The 19,849-nt window shown below is 42.8% G+C and overlaps 1 protein-coding gene across 1 annotated transcript in view; it reads right to left on the reverse strand.

Moving 5' to 3' along the window:
• LOC126162938 (serpin B6-like) overlaps window positions 1-19,849 on the reverse strand; it is a 113,171-nt gene that overhangs the window by 85,977 nt on the left and 7,345 nt on the right. The window contains exons 2-3 of the mRNA XM_049919767.1: window positions 14,359-14,448; window positions 907-1,086 (exon numbers count right to left, since the gene is read on the reverse strand). Of these exons, the coding sequence (XP_049775724.1) occupies window positions 907-1,086; window positions 14,359-14,436 (258 nt within the window). The 5' untranslated portion in view covers window positions 14,437-14,448. The remainder of the gene's footprint in view (window positions 1-906; window positions 1,087-14,358; window positions 14,449-19,849) is intronic.

The following is a 19,849-nucleotide window of genomic DNA, read 5'->3' on the forward strand; positions in this document are numbered from 1 at the left end:
TGAACCATTTGATAACTAAGAAAATAAAAAGCGATTTAACGTGAATATGCGATGGAGGATAGAAATAAGAATTGAGAAAAACTTATGAGAGTTTCGAGAACTTTAAAATTACTTGAAAGACTAAGAAAACAAAAACTCGGTTGCAGCATGAGAAGCTGGTGTTTAAAACTTCGATACTCGGCATTTAAGCAGACCTAAGCGTACATTGCTCTCGATCACACCCAGAAGGATTAAATTCAGAAGAATAAAGTAAAAGAGATACTAATGATGAAATAATGTAGCAACGGCTTAAACTAAAGCACTGAAGGCAGTTCGTTATGATTTCAACATAAATAAGGGAGTAATAATTGATTCGGACTGTCCAGCACAATAACAACACAAACAAAGTTAGGATGCCATAAATGTATTAGTTCTAGAGGATAGAATATTGAAAGGACTAAACATACATACAGGATGCTTATAAATGAAATCAAAAGAAGATGTAGGAATGAGGGCGAGGGAAATAGACAACGAAAACAGAGAAAGTTTACAGGAAGAATTGATTCTGCAGATACGATACATCGAAAGAATAGAAGTCTAGTAACTTGTTGGAAGGGGAGACTGAAGAGGAACTTGATGTGAAATACTATGTAGTAGCAAAATATATTAGTTGCGGATGAATATATGTCAACTGTAATGTTGTTCAATAAACGTCAACAAAAGCTGGTGAATAAGTCCCAGGGAGCACAAATAGGACCAACAATCACAGCATCTATACAAGATGACCAGGATGTCCTCAGAAAATTTGTTGACAGTTGTCACTTCGAGTGATTTCTATAGTTTCAGATGCCAAATGAATTAAATTTCCTAATCCTATTAAATAGAACCTTACAAAACTGTATGAAACTTAGAATACAGTAAGTTAACCTTCAGTTGTTGCAGTATTTCACTGAAACCTTCTTCAGTGGCATTTTTATCTTCAGGAAGACGCAGACCTCTCGCCATCTGCTTGGCTGTGTTTCCGCCAGCTCCGAGAAACGCAAGCGCCAGAATTACCTGTATGCTCCAGGGTGAGAAGAACAAGTTACCTTGCCCTTCTGCCAATACCTACAAACGAAAACACAAGTTGTTAAGAAGCTATCTTCAGTAGAAATAAATATTTGTTTTGAAGTAAAAATGTAGATTTGGAAGGACGCACTAGCATAGTAGCTTAAATGTAATCCAGAACGTGAAACATGAACCTGATGTGTATACATATTTATATTTTCTTCTGCCTGTTTAATCTCTATACAGGACACCACCGGCTTCCCGTGCCATACATTTTATTTTTGATTTTCTTCGTAGTTTGTCCGTAATTAACACGAGACGCCAAAGATGCACGAAGATCCACCAGGGAAATGACATCTATTTTTATTATGTGGCTCTTTCAACCGGCGACCTGCTCCAGTTGACAAAAAGAGAAGACATTCGCGTTTTCTACCTGTATGTGAATCGCGGAGAAACACAGCATATAAACTTGTGTTAACCGTTTTTAGGCTCCGTTTGTGAGACAGAGGAAACCAACCTGGCATTTGCCATGTACGTGTGGAAACTTGGTGACTTGGACCAACAGCATCAATCTGTCCCAGGGACTCACTGTAGATGTGGGTCGCCTCCCTGTTTCGCAAGACAGCGCATTGTGCAATAGTCACAGGGAGTTCAAACGGTTCAAATGGCTCTGAGCACTATGGGACTTAACTTCTAAGGGCATCAGTCCCCTAGAACTTAGAACTACTTAAACCTAACTAACCTAAGGACATCACACACATCCATGCCCGAGGCAGGATTCGAACCTGCGACCGTAGCGGCCGCGCGGTTCCAGACTGTAGCGCCTTTAACCGCCTTGGCCACCACGGCCGGCAGTCACAGGGAGTAATTCCGCCTCGAGGTCACCCAAAAATACGTGAAATTTTTCTATCCCAATCTTGCATCCGTTATTTTGATGTGACAATTTGCCTCAGTGAAATGGTATACACAACCATCGCATTTTCAGTTAAACTTTTATCTACTACGACAAGTCTTGTCCTTCCAGCTTACATTTTTTTGTGGACGTCTCAAGAGCTTTTCACATTACTTCCTGGTCATCAAGCACTTTAGTAATGACAATGGTATCAAAATTACCAGGTGTTATTCGAATGTTTTGTAGACACCGCGTCTTGCACCTAACAACTACTTTTTTGAAAGTATTTATAATATCTTTAAACTTCGGATATACATCCGATTTTGAACAGTTACACGAACAAAACCATTATTATAACATAAGCTAGAGTATTGCAGATTCAGTAACTTAGAACCTAAACGTTTGTTATGTCGATGTGTATTTGGTGGCACGTCTTTGTAAGCAAATGAGAGGCTTAAAAAATGCAGCGACCACACAGTTGCTACAAAATGCACACATCAAAAAAGTTTTGCATCAAGCCGGTGCCCAGAACTCCTTAAGATAGATGTTGACTGCACATATTGTGTCACGGACACAGTCCGTTTGACTGTTCAGACATGTCACTATACCCACTTAAAGATGTAAATAACCATGCATGAGCAGCGCCTATTAGACGGAGGGGTCCGACAGCCGATCAATTCCAGTCATTCCACCAGGATGGAGGTACACGGCTCGTGTAGTCTGTGGTTCAACCTTGCCTAGACGGTCAATACCAAGGTTGGATCGCGTCCGCATTGTTACTTCGTGCCAGGAATAGTTCTCAACAACGGAAGTGTCCAGGCGTCTCGGAGTGAACCAAAGCGATTTTGTTCGGAAATGCAGAAGATACAGAGAGACAGAAACTGTCGATGATATGCCTCGCTCAGGCCGCCCAAAGGCTACTACGGTAGTGGATGACCGCTACTTGTGGATTATGGCTCGGAGGAACCCTGACAGCAACGCCACTATGTTGAATAACGCTTTTCGTGCAGCCACAGGACGCCGTGTTACGACTCAAACTGTGCGCAATAGGCTGCATGATGAGGAACTTCACTCCCGACGTACAAGGCGAGGTCCATCTTTGCACACCATGCAGCATGATACAGATGGGCCCAACAACATGTCGAACTGACCGCTCAGGATTGGCCTCACGTTCTCTTCATCGATGAGTGTCGCATATGCCTTCAACCAGACAATCGTCGGAGACGTGTTTGGAGGCAACCCGGTCAGGCTGAACGCCTTCGACACACCGTCCAGCGAGTGCAGCAAGGTGGAGGTTCCCTGCAGTTTTTTGGGTGGCATTATGTGAGGCCGACGTAGGCTACTGATGGTCATGGAAGGCACCGCAATGGCTGTGCGATACGTGAATACCATCCTCCGACCTATAGTGCAACCATATCGGCAGCAGATTGGCGAGGCATTCGCCTTCATGGACGACAATTCGCGCCCCCATCGCGCACATCTTGTGAATGACTTCCTTCAGGATAACGACATCGCTCGACTAGAGTGGCCAGCATGTTCTCCAGACATGAAGCCTATAGAACATGCCTGGGATAGATTGAAAAGGGATGTTTATGGACGGCGTGACTCACCAACCATTCTGAGGGATCTACGCCGAATCGCTGTTGAGGAGTGAGACAATATGGACCAACAGTGCCTTGATGAACTTGTGGATAGTATGCCACGACGAATACAGGCATGCATCAGTGTAAGAGGACGTGCTACTGGCTATTACAGGTACCGGTGTGTACAGCAATCTGGACCACCACCTCTGATGGTCTCGCTCTATGATGGTACAACATGCAATGTGTGGTTTTCATGAGCAATAAAAAGGGCGGAAATGATATTTTGTTGACCTCTATTCCAGTTTTCTGTGCAGGTTCCGGAACTCTCGGAACTAGGTGCTGCAAAACTTTTTCTGATGTGTGTATATAGTCAACTTCTGTTTCTTGATAAAGTAGGTCCCATGATACTGTATTAATCGTCAAGTTTTTAGTTCCATACACATTTTGACGACCATTGCAACACATTTCGACTCGGAAGATAAAATCCGTTTTGGAGGAGCTGATTGGTAAGTTCTATCTGTAGGAGGACTCCAGAAGATTCAGAGACCATTCAGAAGCCATTCTCTATTTCTGAATCCTCCATACTCACTGGATGATGTTTCTGGTACACAGTGTAAGGACACAGACGTACTTTGATTTCATTTTGATGTCTAGTCTAGTTTACAATAACACGCGATATCGATTACGTGTGTATTTCTATTTGCCATCAGTCATAGGTGGCCTAGCAATAGCGTTTTACACTAATAATCAAAGTCATGGGTGCCGGGTTGTAGGGTGTGTTCCAAAAATGAACAGTATAGAGACAGAAGTGATGACGCTGTCTGCAGGACCTGACCATCATTTAGCAGGACAATGCTCAAGCACGTACAGTGCAAGCTGTTACTGATTTGTTTGACTGATGGGGCTGCTAAGTGCAATACCACCTGCTGCACTCCCCTGACTTAAGCCCTCGTGAGTTCAACTCGATTTCTAAACCGAAGGAAACACTTCACGGCATTCGCTTCAGAACTGCTACAAATTCGTCGGGCAACAGACCGCGTCGCTCGAACTGTCAGCACAACTGGCACTGCTAAGAGTATCCTACGTCTTCCACAAGGCTGGCAACGGGTTATACACAATGCTGGTGACTAGTTTGAAGGTCAGTATAACATTGAAACACGTATCCATTTTGTATGAGCTGTAAATAAGTAGTTGCCACTGTTAAAGTTCCAACCCTCGTATTTCGAGTGAGGTGGGTCATTTGATTCTGTAGGCTGTTTTTAAAAAGTGTCCAAAAGTGCAGTTAACTCTCGGAAGTTATTACCTCCAAACATACTCGTATTATGAAAATTAACAGGGGGTGTGGCCTTCAAGAAATGTTATGAATATTAAGCATAATTTCTAAAAAATGTAACTAAAATCGATAAACTGAATCACACAATGGCAGCTAATATAGTAAATCTTAATCAAAGTGACTAGTAGGAAAAAAGGCGAAAATTTCGAGAGACTTTACTTTCTAGCCTCAGCTGTATGTTGTGTTACATCAGAAATGTCTTAAAACAAGTGAAATTAAGACTGAAAGGAATGAAATGCCTTGTATCAGAAGTGTGACGAGTTCCGTAGAATTACTCGTACAACACTTACTATTCAAAGACGTTTTCTGTAACATACTGAGTAATAATTTAAGAACAGGATGAAGTGTATTAATTATTGAACATGGAGGTTACTGTTTATGGGAGTAAACGCTGCAGCTTTTCATTTCTAAATACTGCAACGTGAACGAATACTCTACAAATAGTTCCTTTGCAGTGTGCACTGGCACAGTGCTACTATTAGTGATGGAAGCAGCAAGTGTATGCATTACGCCTGAGCTGATCACAAAGCTACTATGTTTGCAGGTAGAAAAGTGTCTTTGTATATTTCTTGGAAACTTTGTGCCACTGTCGATAAATTTGAAGAGATGACTAACTGAAGGTAAGTGGATATAAATAAGTTATTTGCGCAGAGTATGTTATATAAGAGTAAATTTTAAAAACGTTTTTTCAGTGATTAGAAAGCGAAGAAATTATTATTTCCTAGAACGTAGGGGTAACTTTGTGACAGCACTTATAGCTGCAGAAACAAATACGACGATTGAATTGTAGAAAATAAGTCTCATTAGTGAAATTAGGGACATATTTAAAATATTATAGTAAAAAGACAAAGTTTTATTTCGCTTTGCAATTTTATTTCTAAATATACAGTTGTTCAGAATAGTGTATTAAATGTGTCGTGATTTTGTTTCTTCTCATACCACTGAACTTCTAAGTTTAGTGTCTAACAGTTTGATCTAATTATCTTGCTTATAATTTACTGTGTTAAATGTACATATTGTCACCCGTCTTATCTTTCACCAGTTCTAGTAAACAGACGTGTAACTAAGTGAGTAAAAATTTTGCCTAACACGTTGCTTAATGAAGATTTTTTTCTTATTTTTTATTCTAATTTCTTTCAGTGAGGATAAGCCTATAATTGTTTTGATTTTAAGAAAATTTGAAAAATAAATCTCACTAAATTGGCAAAATATTGTGACAAATGTTTTCTGTTTATTGATAAAACAAAACCCATAGAACTTGCCAGATCTGTATCAAAGTTGTGACTGTATGTCACAAGGAACAATAGGCCAGCCTATATTTTTAGCAGATGACTTTTCTTTCCCTGTTTTAGACAGTGTCTCTCAATGTTATCCTCAGTGGAGGAGGGGGGAGCTAACTTTGTGACAATTAATATTCGAAATTTTGAATATTTCATTGGTCATACAAACTTGATTTCCTTCAAAATTAAAAGATAAAGATAATAAAATTGCATATGTACGGAAATAAAATGTCGCATTGCGTACACTCTCAGACAAAAAAATGACACACCATGAACGAATTATCCGAATTGGACTGAAATTGGGCCAGAGGTGGACCAACGAGTTATTGACTTGCGCAATTTGTGAAGCTCTTTCTCTTGAATAAATCATCCAATCTTTTTCGAATTGTAGTCATTGGTTTGTCCGTACGTGTACGTCACATCTCCCGTTTTCCGTCTCTTTCGGATAATTCCTTCGTGGAGCGTCGGTTTTTCTTTTTCTTTTTTGTCTTAGAGCGTATTTTTGAAGTTATATTACAAAAAGAGCTAAAAGTGTAACAAGGTTGTCCATTTTTACAATAATTAAACGCTTGACAGTAGAAACATTTGATGTTGGGCAAATATCGTAAAATAAGAATTTTTACTCTGTCATCCATACTCGAAATAGAGATGTCTTCACCTGCTTTAATGAATATTATTTTCCAAAATATGTATGTAGATTAAACAAAACTTTAAAAGGTAAATCATTACTTGAACTCTTTCATTCAAACGTTTTCTTGGAACAGCTAAAGAGAAATCCTAATTATGTCACATTTCAATGTAATCGATCAAAAATGGTTCAAAGACAGGTAGGTGCTCGATGACGAATGCAGAGATTTATGTAGGTAGTCCCAAGGAAAGATAAGGAAAGAATATATCGGGAATCAGACTGTAGTGGAAACTTATCTGTGGCTGTAGCAACAATGAAATAGAGGTTGGTGGGGCGGTCAGAGCACAGCGTCCGAATGGCGAAGCTGAGTGAGATGTCATCGCTTCCCGAGGGTCGCTGTCCAAGCAGCTCTGCTTACCCGGCCGACAGGTCCCTCCCTCACTCGTACTGTCGTGGGACAGTCCGCGAACGCGGGACAGCAGACGGACAAGGAAACACTGCGACTAACCCTGTCACAATGGAGCACGAGGTGTTGCGCGCTCAGTAGTGAAGAGCATCGCGCCTGCACAACCTATGTGCAAGCGTGTACAGTCGAATAAGATCCTCCTCGGTGTAAACAAGCCACGTAGTATGAAGTGATCTCTAGAAACTTCCGCCAAATACGCGAACTTCATTCGTCCTCCCTATCCCATACCACGACAGCGTCAAGACCAAGCGGGTCCGCCATACCCTCAATTTTGTTTTTCTGCGACGCACTATCGACTGAAATACACTATGTGGTCAAAAGAATCCGGACACCTGGCTGAAAATGACTTACAAATTCGTGGCACCCTCCATCGGTAATGCTAGAATTCAGTATGGTGTTGGCCCACCCTTAGCCTTGATAACAGCTTCCACTCTCGCAGGCATACTTTCGATCAGGTGCTAGAAGGTTTCTTGCGGAATGGCAGTCCATTCTTCACGGAGTGCTGCACCGAGGAGAGGTGTAGATGTTGGTCGGTAAGGCCTGGCACGAAGTCGGCGTTCCAAAACATCCCAAAGGAGTTCCATAGGATTCACGTCAGTACTTTGTGCAGGCCAGTCCATTACAGGAGTGTTACTGTCGTGTAACCACTCCGTCACAGGCCGTGCATTATTAATAGGTGCTCGATCGTGCTGAAAGATGCAATCGCCATCCCCGCATTGCTGCTCTTAAACAATGGGAGGCAAGAAAGAGCTTAAAACATCAATGTAAGCCGGCGCGGTGATATGGTCACGCAAAACAACAAGGGGTGCAAGCCCCCTGCATGAAGAACACGACCACACCATAACACCACACGCTGGCAGATTACGTTCACCGGACATCCGCCATATCCACACCCTGCTGTCGGATCGCCACGTTGTGTACCGTGATTCGTTACTCAAATGGTTCAAATGGCACCAAGCACTAAGCACTATGGGACGCTATGGATTCTTCAAATTATACCATGCATCCACAGATGCAAATGGTTCAGATAGCTCTGAGCACTATGGGACTTAACTGCAGTGGTCATCAGTCCCCTAAAACTTAGAACTACTTAAACCTAACTAACCTAAAGACATCACACACATCCGTGCCTGAGGCAGGATTCGAACCTGCGACCGTAGCGGTCGCGCGGTTCCACACTGGAGAACCTAGAACCGCTCGGCCACAGCGGCCGGCGATTCGTTACTCCACACAATGCTTATCCACTCTTCAGTCGTCCAATGTTTACTCTCCTTACACCAAGCGAGGCGTCGTTTGGCATTTCTCGGCTTGATGTGTGGTTTATGAGCAGCTGCTCGTTCATGAAGTCCAAGTTTTCTCACCTCCCGCCTAACTGTCATAGTACTTGCAGTGGATCCTGATGCAGTTAGGAATTCCTATGTGATGGTCTGGATAGATGTCTGCCTATGGCACATTACGACCCCCTTCAATTGTCGGCCGTCTCTGTCAGTCAACAGACGAGGATCTGGCACATTCACTGCTCATTTACGGCCATCTGATACGCGCAGCAGGGCTGTGCAGCATCTGGCACCTCTGTATTTGTTAACCTGAGCCAGAGGATCTCGTTCTGTGGAACACCGATTTGATTACAGTGTCCCTGGCAAAGCTTTGGATATGTTACGGTGTCCAGTCACATTAATGTGACCACCACCTTTGTTCGACGTCAACGTCTAGGAACCACTTAGAGGGGTCAGGTGGCAACACCAGTAGTGGAAGGTGTATAAAAGGTGTCGTGGGGATGCAGAAGTCAGTGCAGTCGTTGTAATATGGAAACGGAGCGATTTATCTCGCGCCCAAAAGAGCATGGTCATTGTCTTTCAGGTCAAGGGTGAAAACATTTCCGAAACAACTAAGTCTGTAAACTGTTCGCATGCCGTCGTGGTTAAAGTATGCTGTACTTGACGAAAATGTGCTATCCAAAAATGGCAACTGTGGTGCACCATGGCCCAGATCACAAGAGTGAACGATGGCTGCGGATATGTGTATACGCCAACAGACGTGCATCTTGTAAATAATAGATTTCAGCTATCAGTCGTCCTTTTGAAATTTTATTGGCAGATCTAGATTTCAGCTAGAAACTAGCCATTCTCAATGCTAAGAATACAACAGGTACATAGATGATTTCATAAAAAAGTTGCAATTAATGGCTTAACCCATATGGTTTATATATTGCATACCACTATCATATTTAATCAATGCATGTAATGCCTGTTGGTCGGGCTTCATCCACAGTTCACTGAATACTAATGTTTGCGGAAGACGGGCCGTGTGGAGAACACCTCGGTTGGTTACATGGCCATGTGAACTACATATAAACCTCAATGGAAGTAAACCACTTCAAATTTAATACCATAAAATGGAACATAAGCAAAATTCTTACATTGTCATCCGACTTATTTCATATTTATCATCAAGTAATAAAATTTCCATGTTCACTCCTTGTGAGTCCGTTATTATTGTTAAAACATTTAAATTACTTCAGGTGGGTAAAACTTTTTTAATTTTTTAAAACATTTTTTTAAATTTATAAAACACTGGAAGACACGTGCTGTATACATCTATTGGTTGATATGGCTTAAATATATTTATTTTTATATTATATCTCCCTTTATTAAAACATAATGAGTATATTGTTCGTCATATTTACTAAATAGTTCGTAGATGGCGCCAAACATCAGTTAGATGCATGGTTATTACAATTTGGGAATTCCGCTATAGATATAGAGGGTGCTAACCTCTTTTTTCCTTAAAGCCGAATTTTCTTCTAAATGTAATACAACCAATATATAACACTGTTTATGTATCTGAAATAACATATCGTGGAAGAAGTTCTGTTGGTTCAGAATTATACTGAATGAATATACAAACCATATACAAACCATATGAGTTAAGCAATTAATTGCAACTTTTTTATGACATCATTTAACTATGTACCTGTTGTATTCTTAGCATTGAGAATGGCTAGTTTCTAGCTGAAATCTAGATCTGCCAATAAAATTTTATAAGGACGACTGATAGAGGAACTCTATTATTTACAAGTCAATAACAGTCACTGCGTGCAACAGCCTCTGAATGGAGGGTAACCTGATGAAGACGTGCAACTGTTGAGCAAGTGACCACCCCCATGAACCAAGGGGCTACCAACAGTGTTACCTTGACAACCATTCAGTGAACGTTGCTGTGTAGGCGCCTCTATAATAGGCGCCTGGTTCATACACCCACGCTGACTGCTGTTGATCGGTTCATGCACCCATGCTCACTGCTGTTCATCGATTCATGCACCCATACTGACTGCTGTTCATCGGTTTGTGCACCCATGCTGACTGCTGTTCACTGGCGACGAAGACTGCACGTTGCACGCCAGTGCTGTAACTGGACGACCACTGTAGACCTTTTCAGAAGAATCACTTTTTGTGCTCCACCGGACAGTTACCTGTTGGCGTGTACGGCGTGAAACGCCTGAAAGTGAACACACTGCAACAATTGTTAGAAGAATCCAGGCCAGAGGAAGAAGCGTTTCGGTCTGGGATGTGTTTAAGTGGCATTCCCTGTGTGATCTCGTCATTCTCTAAGGCACAAAGGCTGAGCACAAGTACGCATCTGTACTTGGGGACCATGTCCTCCCCTACATGCAGTTTGTTTCTCCTTGGCCCGATGGCACCTACCAGCAGGAAAGTGTCACACAGCTTGCATTGTACATGTGTGGTTAGTAGAGCATCTGGATGAGCTTACTGTACTCCCGTGGTCACCAAACTCTCAGGATTTAGACCCAATCGAGAGTCTGTGGGATTATTTCGATCGGGCTGTACACGCCATGGGTGCTCAACCGAGAAACCAAAAGCAGCACTGGAGTCGGAATGGCTCCATATCCCTGTCGTCACCTACTGGAATTTCACTGACTGTCTTCCTGCACATCTTGCAATGGCCCGCGCTGCAGTAGGTGGTTATTCAGGCTTTTGACAGATGGTCACATTAATGCGACTGGACAGTGAAATAGTATTTCTGTTGTACATTGTTGAAAGCGGCTTTTATTTTGATGAAACCAGTTCGTATTCTAGTTAGTTACTAAGTATAAGCCAATTAGGCATTGATGTTACATAAACTGATGATATTAATACATAAGGATTATTAAGCCCAGTTTACTGCCTAGCACAGCTTAAATAATAATTATCCCTGGCACGCATCTCATGTTTTTGTGTCCATATTTCTTACTGTATTAAAGTGTATTCCATGTGTTTAACTTCAGTTTTTGTATACTACAGTCAAGTGACCCATTGGCATTAGTATCTTTACAGACCTGAACTTACACAGAAGCGCCGAAGAAACTGGTAAAGGCATGCGTATTCAAATACAGAGATATTTAAACACGCAGAATACTGCGCTGCGATCGGCAACGTTTACACAAGACAACAAGTGTCTGACACAGTTGTTACATCGGCTACGTCTGCTAGAATAGTAGGTTATCAAGATTTAAGTGAGTTTGAACGTGGTGTCATTGTCAGCGCACGAGCGATGGGATACAGCATCTCCGAGGTAGCGATAAAATGGGGATTTTCTCGTACGTCCATTTCATGCGTGTGCCGTGAATATCTGTAATCCGGTAAAACATCAGATCTCCGAGATCGCTGCGGCCGGAAAAAGATTCTACAAGAATGGGACTAACGACGAACGAAGACAATCGGTCAGGGTGACAGAAGCGCAACCAGTCCGCAGAAAATGCTGCAGATTTCAATGCTGGGCCATCAGCAAGTGTCATCATGGGAACCATTCAACGAAACATCATCGATATGGGCTTCGGAGCAGAAGGCCCACTCGTGTACCCTTGATAACTGGACGACACAAAGTTTTACGCCTCAAGTGGGCCCGTCACCACCGAGATTGGACTGTTGATGACTGGAAACATGTTGCCTTGTCGGACGAGTCTCGTTTCAAATAGTATTGAGCGGGTGGACGTGTACGGGTACGGAGTCAACCTCATGAATCCATGGATCCTGCATGTCAGCAGCTGGTTCAAGCTGGTGGAGGCTCTGTAATGGTGTGGGGCGTGTGTAGTTGGAGTGATATGGGGCCCCTGATACGTCTAGATACGACTCTGACAGGTGACACGTACATAAGCACCCTGTCCGATCACGTGCATCCACTCATGTCCACTGTGCATTCCGACGGACGTAGGCAATTCCAGTAGGACAATGGGACACTCCACACATCCTGAATTGCTACAGAGCGTCTCCAGAAATACTCTTCTAACACTTCCACTGGCCACCAAACTATCCAGACATGAACCTTATTGAGCATATCTGGGATACCTTGCAAGTTGCTGATCAGAAGACATCTCTCCACCCCCTCGTACTTTTACGGATTTATGGAGAGCGCCGCAGGATTCGTTGTGTCAGTTCCGTCCAGCACTATTTCAGACATTAGTCAAGTCCATGCCACGTCTTGTTGCGGCTCTTCTGCGTGCTCGCGGGGGCTCTACACGATATTACACAGGTGTACCAGTTTCTTTGACTTCCAGTGTATTTGTTGTGTTGATGGGTACTCTTGTTGCGGAGGAGCTAATTATGGATTTTTATTTCTTTTTAGACCAGTCTGTGTATCAATCCTGCAAAGTAAGCAAGTATTTAAAGCTGTAAGTGAAGTGTGTTACTGTATCTAACTGCTTTATAATTGTAATTGCCTAATTCCAGCTGTAACATTTATGTTCACAATTTTTAAATGTTTTCTTATATTGAATGGCCGGTTCAGACTACTCGGTTCAAATAGTATTACATTAACTGGAATACGTTTTTATTGTGCCAAATTTCGTTTGTGGAGCCCTATGGAGAATAAAAGTAATTATTGTACGAAAATCTTACACTACTGGAGACCCTTACCTACACGTCTCCTGCTCCATGCAGTTGCCACCTTAGTAAGCATATTCTATCATACCGGAAATCTGTCACTCCAATGATGTATCATGCCTATGTTTAACTGAATCAACGAGCCAGTAGCTAAACGTACACTTGGCTATTCTGATCGCTTCACAACAGTACCCCTCTCCAATCCTCCTGCACGCAAAACCACTCACATTTCGCCACGCTTTTCCTTCTGCCATTTGTTTAGTGCGTTGAGTACTCACGTCACCAAGCCAAATACGCTCAACGCTTGCTGTGTTGGCGGTGCGGCAATATGCTTATCAAGACACTTTTTCACAAGACGATGTTGTAACAATGGAAAATTGTACTGAAATTCAGGAGGATCTGCAACGAATTGACGCATGGTGCAGGGAATGGCAATTGAATCTCAATGTAGACAAGTGTAATGTGCTGCGAATACATAGAAGGAAAGATCCCTTATCATTTAGCTACAATATAGCAGGTCAGCAACTGGAAGCAGATAATTCCATAAATTATCTGGGAGTACGCATTAGGAGCGATTTAAAATGGAATGATCATATAAAGTTGATCGTCGGTAAAGCAGATGCCACACTGAGATTCATTGGAAGACTACTAAGGAAATGCAATCCGAAAACAAAGGAAGTAGGTTACAGTACGCTTGTTCGCCCACTGCTTGAATAGTGCACAGCAGTGTGGGATCCGTACCAGACAGGGTTGATAGAAGAGATAGAGAAGATCCGGCGGAGAGCAGCGCGCTTCGTTACAGGATCATTTAGTAATCGCGAAAGCGTTACGGAGATGATAGATAAACTCCAGTAGAAGACTCTGCAGGAGAGACGCTCAGTAGCTCGGTACGGGCTTTTGTTGAAGTTTCGAGAACATACCTTCACCGAGGAGTGAAGCAGTATATTGCTCCCTCCTGCGTATATCTCTCGAAGAGACCATGAGGATAAAATCAGAGAGATTAGGGCCCACACAGAGGCATAACGACAATCCTTCTTTCCACGAACAATACGAGACTGGAACAGAAGGGAGAACCGATAGAGAGACTCAAGGTACCCTCCGCCACACACCGTCAGGTGGCTTGCGGAGTATCCTCTTTCTCGCTTCGCTGCAAAACCAGTATACGTCACTTTTCGATTGTAGCTGTAGACACAGCGAGTGTGTTTCATACATTACTGACAAGAACACTGTACAATGTAGTGAAGAATGTGAGATATTGCGTGGAATCTTACCCTGAACATGTCAGCTGTGAAGAGATCGTTTGCTCGAGACACCGTCTGCAGAGCATCACTGAAATCGCCATCAGGCATTTTTTCGAATATCTGGAAGGACAAGGAACAGTAATTTTAAGATTATGCTCATAAGTTCAAACATAATGTTCTTAGATCATATTTTAAAACGACAGGCTCATCAATATACAGAGAACATGCTTCGAATTTTGAAGACAGTTTCACTTGGAAAAATCAGAATAAAAATTTAGCATCGCTGTCGGAATGATTTGAGAAAAGCAGTTAACCAGTTTCCGGTACAAATATTTATTAACTACCCTTGGCCATGATTTCAATAATTGTGAAATTGTCTCCTTCAGAAGTACATGGATCTATGGAGGAAAATTTTTACATTATAGCTGAAAAGAATTATTGAGATGTAAACGATGTACAAAACCACTCGATAAAAAAATAATAAACAAAATTACTTAGACGTAAAATCGCATATTCGCGACGACAAATTTCAAAGCAAAGGAGTTCATGTCAACTAACATGTATGTGTGGCCATCCCTTAAAAAAAACTGCCATTATATCTGGGTTAAGAGTAAAAGTCTTCACTTTAAAATGTATACGAATTAAAATTCTGTGAAACGGCCCCCATGTGGCAAAATAATGCAAAACATTTTCTTAATAGGTCCATTTACTTCTGAAGAAGACAATTTTACAGTTGCTGAAACATTGATCAAGGGGTGTTAACAAACTTTTATACTGGCACTGGGTGGCTGATTTTCTCAAATCGTTCTTTACATTCACTGTTTCTGAACTCCAGCTATGTTCAAAACATACAGCAGTTACTGATATGGAGACAACAGAATATGTAACTGTGCGTAAGCTGTTGAATATCCCACTGATAAAAATCTGCAGGATATTTCGAGAAACTATTTTCCTCCACCTGCCTGTCATGGTTAAAGTTGGACAGGGAAACTCGAACAGTTAGAATCTCGAACAGTTAGAATCTCGAACAGTTACGTGAGTCGCTTTGTGCACAAATGATATGGTTATTTTTACTAAGCTGATACAGTGACCTTAAAATAATGCTCCTGTAAAGCCTGAAATATACCGTGAGGGCTTGCGTCAGGCCAGAAATTTTTGTTCTACAACTTTGTAATAACTGTTTCGAATAATGATAAGACAAACGAAAGACTGGCAGCTAGAGAGACATAACACTGGTAAAAATTCTCCCGTTGTGTATGATCGGAAGACGAAAGGTTCTTCAAATCTTGAAGACGATGCATTGTTCTATCTTAACGCAAGTCCAGTGACTTTATACCAACACCATCGATGTTTTCACATCTGGAGAGAGCGAGGAATGTAGAACAATCCCCATTATTTACGCCACGTATCTGGAGCAGCATCTATACTCGGTTAGCTACCTAACAGATTGTACCATGGGTAGCACAATTATTTTCTCCCTTTCCTGGTGCAGTCCCGAATGGTTACCGGGAAGATATCATAATTTAATAATAATGGTCGGACAGTGTTGGTAATACACTACTGGCCATTAAAATTGTTACACCACGAAGATGACGTGCTACAGACGCGAAATTTAACCGACAGGAAGAAGATGCTGAGATGTGCAAATGATTACCTTTTCAGAGCATTCACACAAGGTTGGCGCCGGTGGCGACACCTACAACATGCTGACATGAGGAAAGTTTCCAACCGATTTCTCATACACAAACAGCAGTTGACAGGCGTTGCCTAGTGAAACGTTGTTGTGATGCCTCGTGTAAGGCGGAGAAATGCGTACCATCACGTTTCCGACTTTGATAAAGGTCGGATTGTAGCCTATCGCGATAACGGTTTATCGCATGGCGACGTTGCTGCTCGCGATGGTCGAGATCCAATGACTGTTAGCAGAATATGCAATCGCTGGGTTCAGGAGGATAATGCGGAACGCCGTGCTGGATCCCAACGGCATCGTATCACTAGCAGTCGAGATGACAGACATCTTATCCGCATGGCTGTAACGGATCGTGTAGCCACTTCTCGATCCCTGAGTCAACAGATGGGGACATTTGCAAGACAACAACCATTTGCACGAACAGTTCGACGACGTTTGCAGCAGCATGGACTATCTGCTCGGAGACGATGCCTGCGGTTACCCTGGACGCTGCATCACAGACAGGAGCGTCTTCTATGGTGTACTCAACAACGAACCTGGTTGCACGAAAGGCAAATCGTCATTTTTTCGGATGAATCCAGGTTCTGTTTACAACATCATGATGGTTCCATTCGCGTTTGGCGACATCGCGGTAAACGCACATTAGAAGCGTGTATTCGCCCGGCGTGATGGTATGGGGCGCCATTGGATACACGTCTCGATCACCTCTTGTTCGCATTGATGGCACTTTGAACAGTGGACGTTATATTTCAGATGTGTTACGACCCGTGGCTCTACCCCTCATTCGATCCCTGCGAAACCCTACATTTCAGCAGGGTAATGCACGACCGCATGTTGCAGGTTCTGTACGGGCCTTCCTGGATACAGAAAATGTTCGACTGCTGCCCTGTCCAGGACATTCTCCAGATCTCTCACCAATTGAAAATGTCTGGTCAATGGTGGCCGAGCAACTGGCTCGTCACATTGCACCAGTCACTACTCTTGATGAACTGTGGTATCGTGTTGAAGCTGCATGGGCAGTTGTACCTGTACACGCCATCCAAGCTCTGTTAGACTCAATGCCCAGGCGTATCAAGGCCGTTACTACGGCAAGAGGATGTTGTTCTGGGTACTGATTTCTCAGTAACTATGCACCCAAATTGCTTGAAAATGTAATCACGTGTCAGTTCTAGTATAATATATTTGTTCAATGAATACCCGTTTATCACCTGCATTTCTTGTTGGTGTAGCAATTTTAATGGCCAGTAGTGTATTTACACTGAAGGCTTCGTAAGCCGTCTAGCGGCTAGGGGCTATCCGACTGCGAAATTCTGTAGCTGAGCACCAGACTATTGCTGGCGTAGTATTATCACTGTGGTACTGGTAGAATGTTCCCACATACGCCGTTCTGGGGCCCGGTGGTGACCGCATCACTGGTAACATTACAAATACGTCTACCGGGGGCCTCTCAAGACTCGTCGGGCGCTCTTCCCCTGATGTTTCGACAGATATTTGCAAATTCATTTTCGGAGTTTGTAGCTGGAATGATGCCAAACAAATACCGCTCATCTCATCTTTCATGCGACTCGTGTGCCGCCCTTGCTCTGCCCTGACTGCTACCACCATGCAGCAGCGCTACTCAATCGCTGCTGGGGTACTCGTTATTCTTCCTGTTTACTGTCCTTGTTCATGTATATCGTAAAAGGAATATTACGCTAGACTAATTTTGCGGCTGCTCATTCGAATGGGCGCGTAAAATTCCGCTTTAAAAATCATTTTGTATGTGACGATAAACATTCTGACGTTTTCCATTCCCACGGGGCGTCGCATCTAACATATGACGAGCAGTATTTGTTTGGGTCAACACCATACATAGATTCCAAAAACGGAATTGTAAATAACTGCCGAAACATCAGAAATAATGGCCTGATGACCCTTGCTAGGTAGTCAACATTTTAGAGTTTTGGGGGAAGACAAAAAGATACACTCTTTTACGAGACAAACCGGGCACTCCCTCACGGAGTCTATGAAGGTTTAAAGGCTAGTTATGTTCACAGACGGTGTTCAGACTGCTTTGTGGCGAACGTCATTTTAGAGACGTTGCCCCACCCTCACATGTGTCTTTTTATGAGGGGAGACAAAGCGTTTGGTGTACGAGACACCGGTAGACACCCCAGAAGATGTGGTTGCTCGTTTGGCTAATGCCGCAGCCCTTACTTATACACCAGATGGTTTTGAGCGTGTTAGGCAGTCACTTGCACGGAAATACCTGTTGCGCCTTAATGTAAACGGACATCGGAAGTTCACTGAGGCTTTTTGCAGATGATGCTGTGGTGTATCGAGAGGTTGTAACAATGGAAAATTGTACTGAAATGCAGGAGGATCTGCAGCGAATTGACGCATGGTGCATGGAATGGCAATTGAATCTCAATGTAGACACGTGTAATGTGCTGCGAATACACAGAAAGATAGATCCCTTATCATTTAGCTACAATATAGCAGGTCAGCAACTGGAAGCAGTTAATTCCATAAATTGTCTGGGAGTACGCATTAGGAGTGATTTAAAATGGAATGATCATATAAAGTTGATCGTCGATAAAGCAGATGCCACACTGAGATTCATTGGAAGAATCCTAAGGAAATGCAATCCGAAAACAAAGGCAGTAGGTTACAGTACGCTTGTTCGCCCACTGCTTGAATACTGCTCAGCAGTGTGGGATCCATACCAGATAGGGTTGATAGAAGAGATAGAGAAGATCCAACGGAGAGCAGCGCGCTTCGTTACAGGGTCATTTAGTAATCGCGAAAGCGTTATGCAGATGATAGATAAACTCGAGTGGAAGACTCTGCAGGAGAGACGCTCAGTAGCTCGATACGGGCTTTTGTTAAAGTTTCGAGAACATACCTTCACCGAAGAGTCAAGCAGTATATTCCTCCCTCCTACGTATATCTCGCGAAGAGACCATGAGGATAAAATCAGAGAGATTAGAGCCCAGACAGAAGCATACCGACAATCCTTCTTTCCACGAACAATACGAGACTGGAATAGAAGGGAGAACCGATCGATAGAGGTACTCAAGGTACCCTCCGCCACACACCGTCAGGTGGCTTGCGGAGTATGGATGTAGATGCAGATGTAGAAACATTTTCAGTTACATCGTTGAAACACTACAAACTTCTCTGTACATCTTTTCCTTTAAGGCGAATCACCTAAAACTTGCACGGCAAATCTTACGGAAATGGAAGTGCTATTGATGTGCGGTTTTCTAAAAATACTTTTTCTGTAGATATACACTTTTTCAACGGGACAATGCCTACTGACAATAGAAAACTTAAAGTAGGCTTAAGTAGAATGCCAGTGGGGTTTGTTGCAAGAGTCTAAAAATACTTTTTTCTGCAAACATACACTTTTTCAACGGCACAATGCCTACTGACAATAGAAAAGTTAAAGTAGGCTTAAGTAGAATGCCAGTGGTGTTTGTTGCAGGAGTCTAGTGCGTACGATTCTAGTGCTTATCGTTTACGAGGTACGATGTGTTGAAAAATCTCCACACCGACACTTGTTTGTACCATTCAACCTGTGTAGTTGCTAGGGACAATACTGTTATGTTTGCTTACAGTGTGCTTGTGTGTTTCTTGAGTGCACTGCGACGTGCTAGTAGTTAGCGCGTGACAGTCCAAGCAGTAGTTCGTGAGAGGACGACGGGATTTACCATTGCAGAAAAAGATGACATTGGTGTACGGAGAGTGTATGACATCTACATCTACACGATTAGTCTGCAATTCACAATTAATTGCCTAGCGAACCACATTTCAGCTACTTCTGTACCGTTCCACTCACGAACAGCGCGC

Source organism: Schistocerca cancellata, chromosome 2 (assembly GCF_023864275.1).
Source record: "Schistocerca cancellata isolate TAMUIC-IGC-003103 chromosome 2, iqSchCanc2.1, whole genome shotgun sequence".
Classification (NCBI taxonomy): Eukaryota; Metazoa; Arthropoda; class Insecta; order Orthoptera; family Acrididae; genus Schistocerca; species Schistocerca cancellata.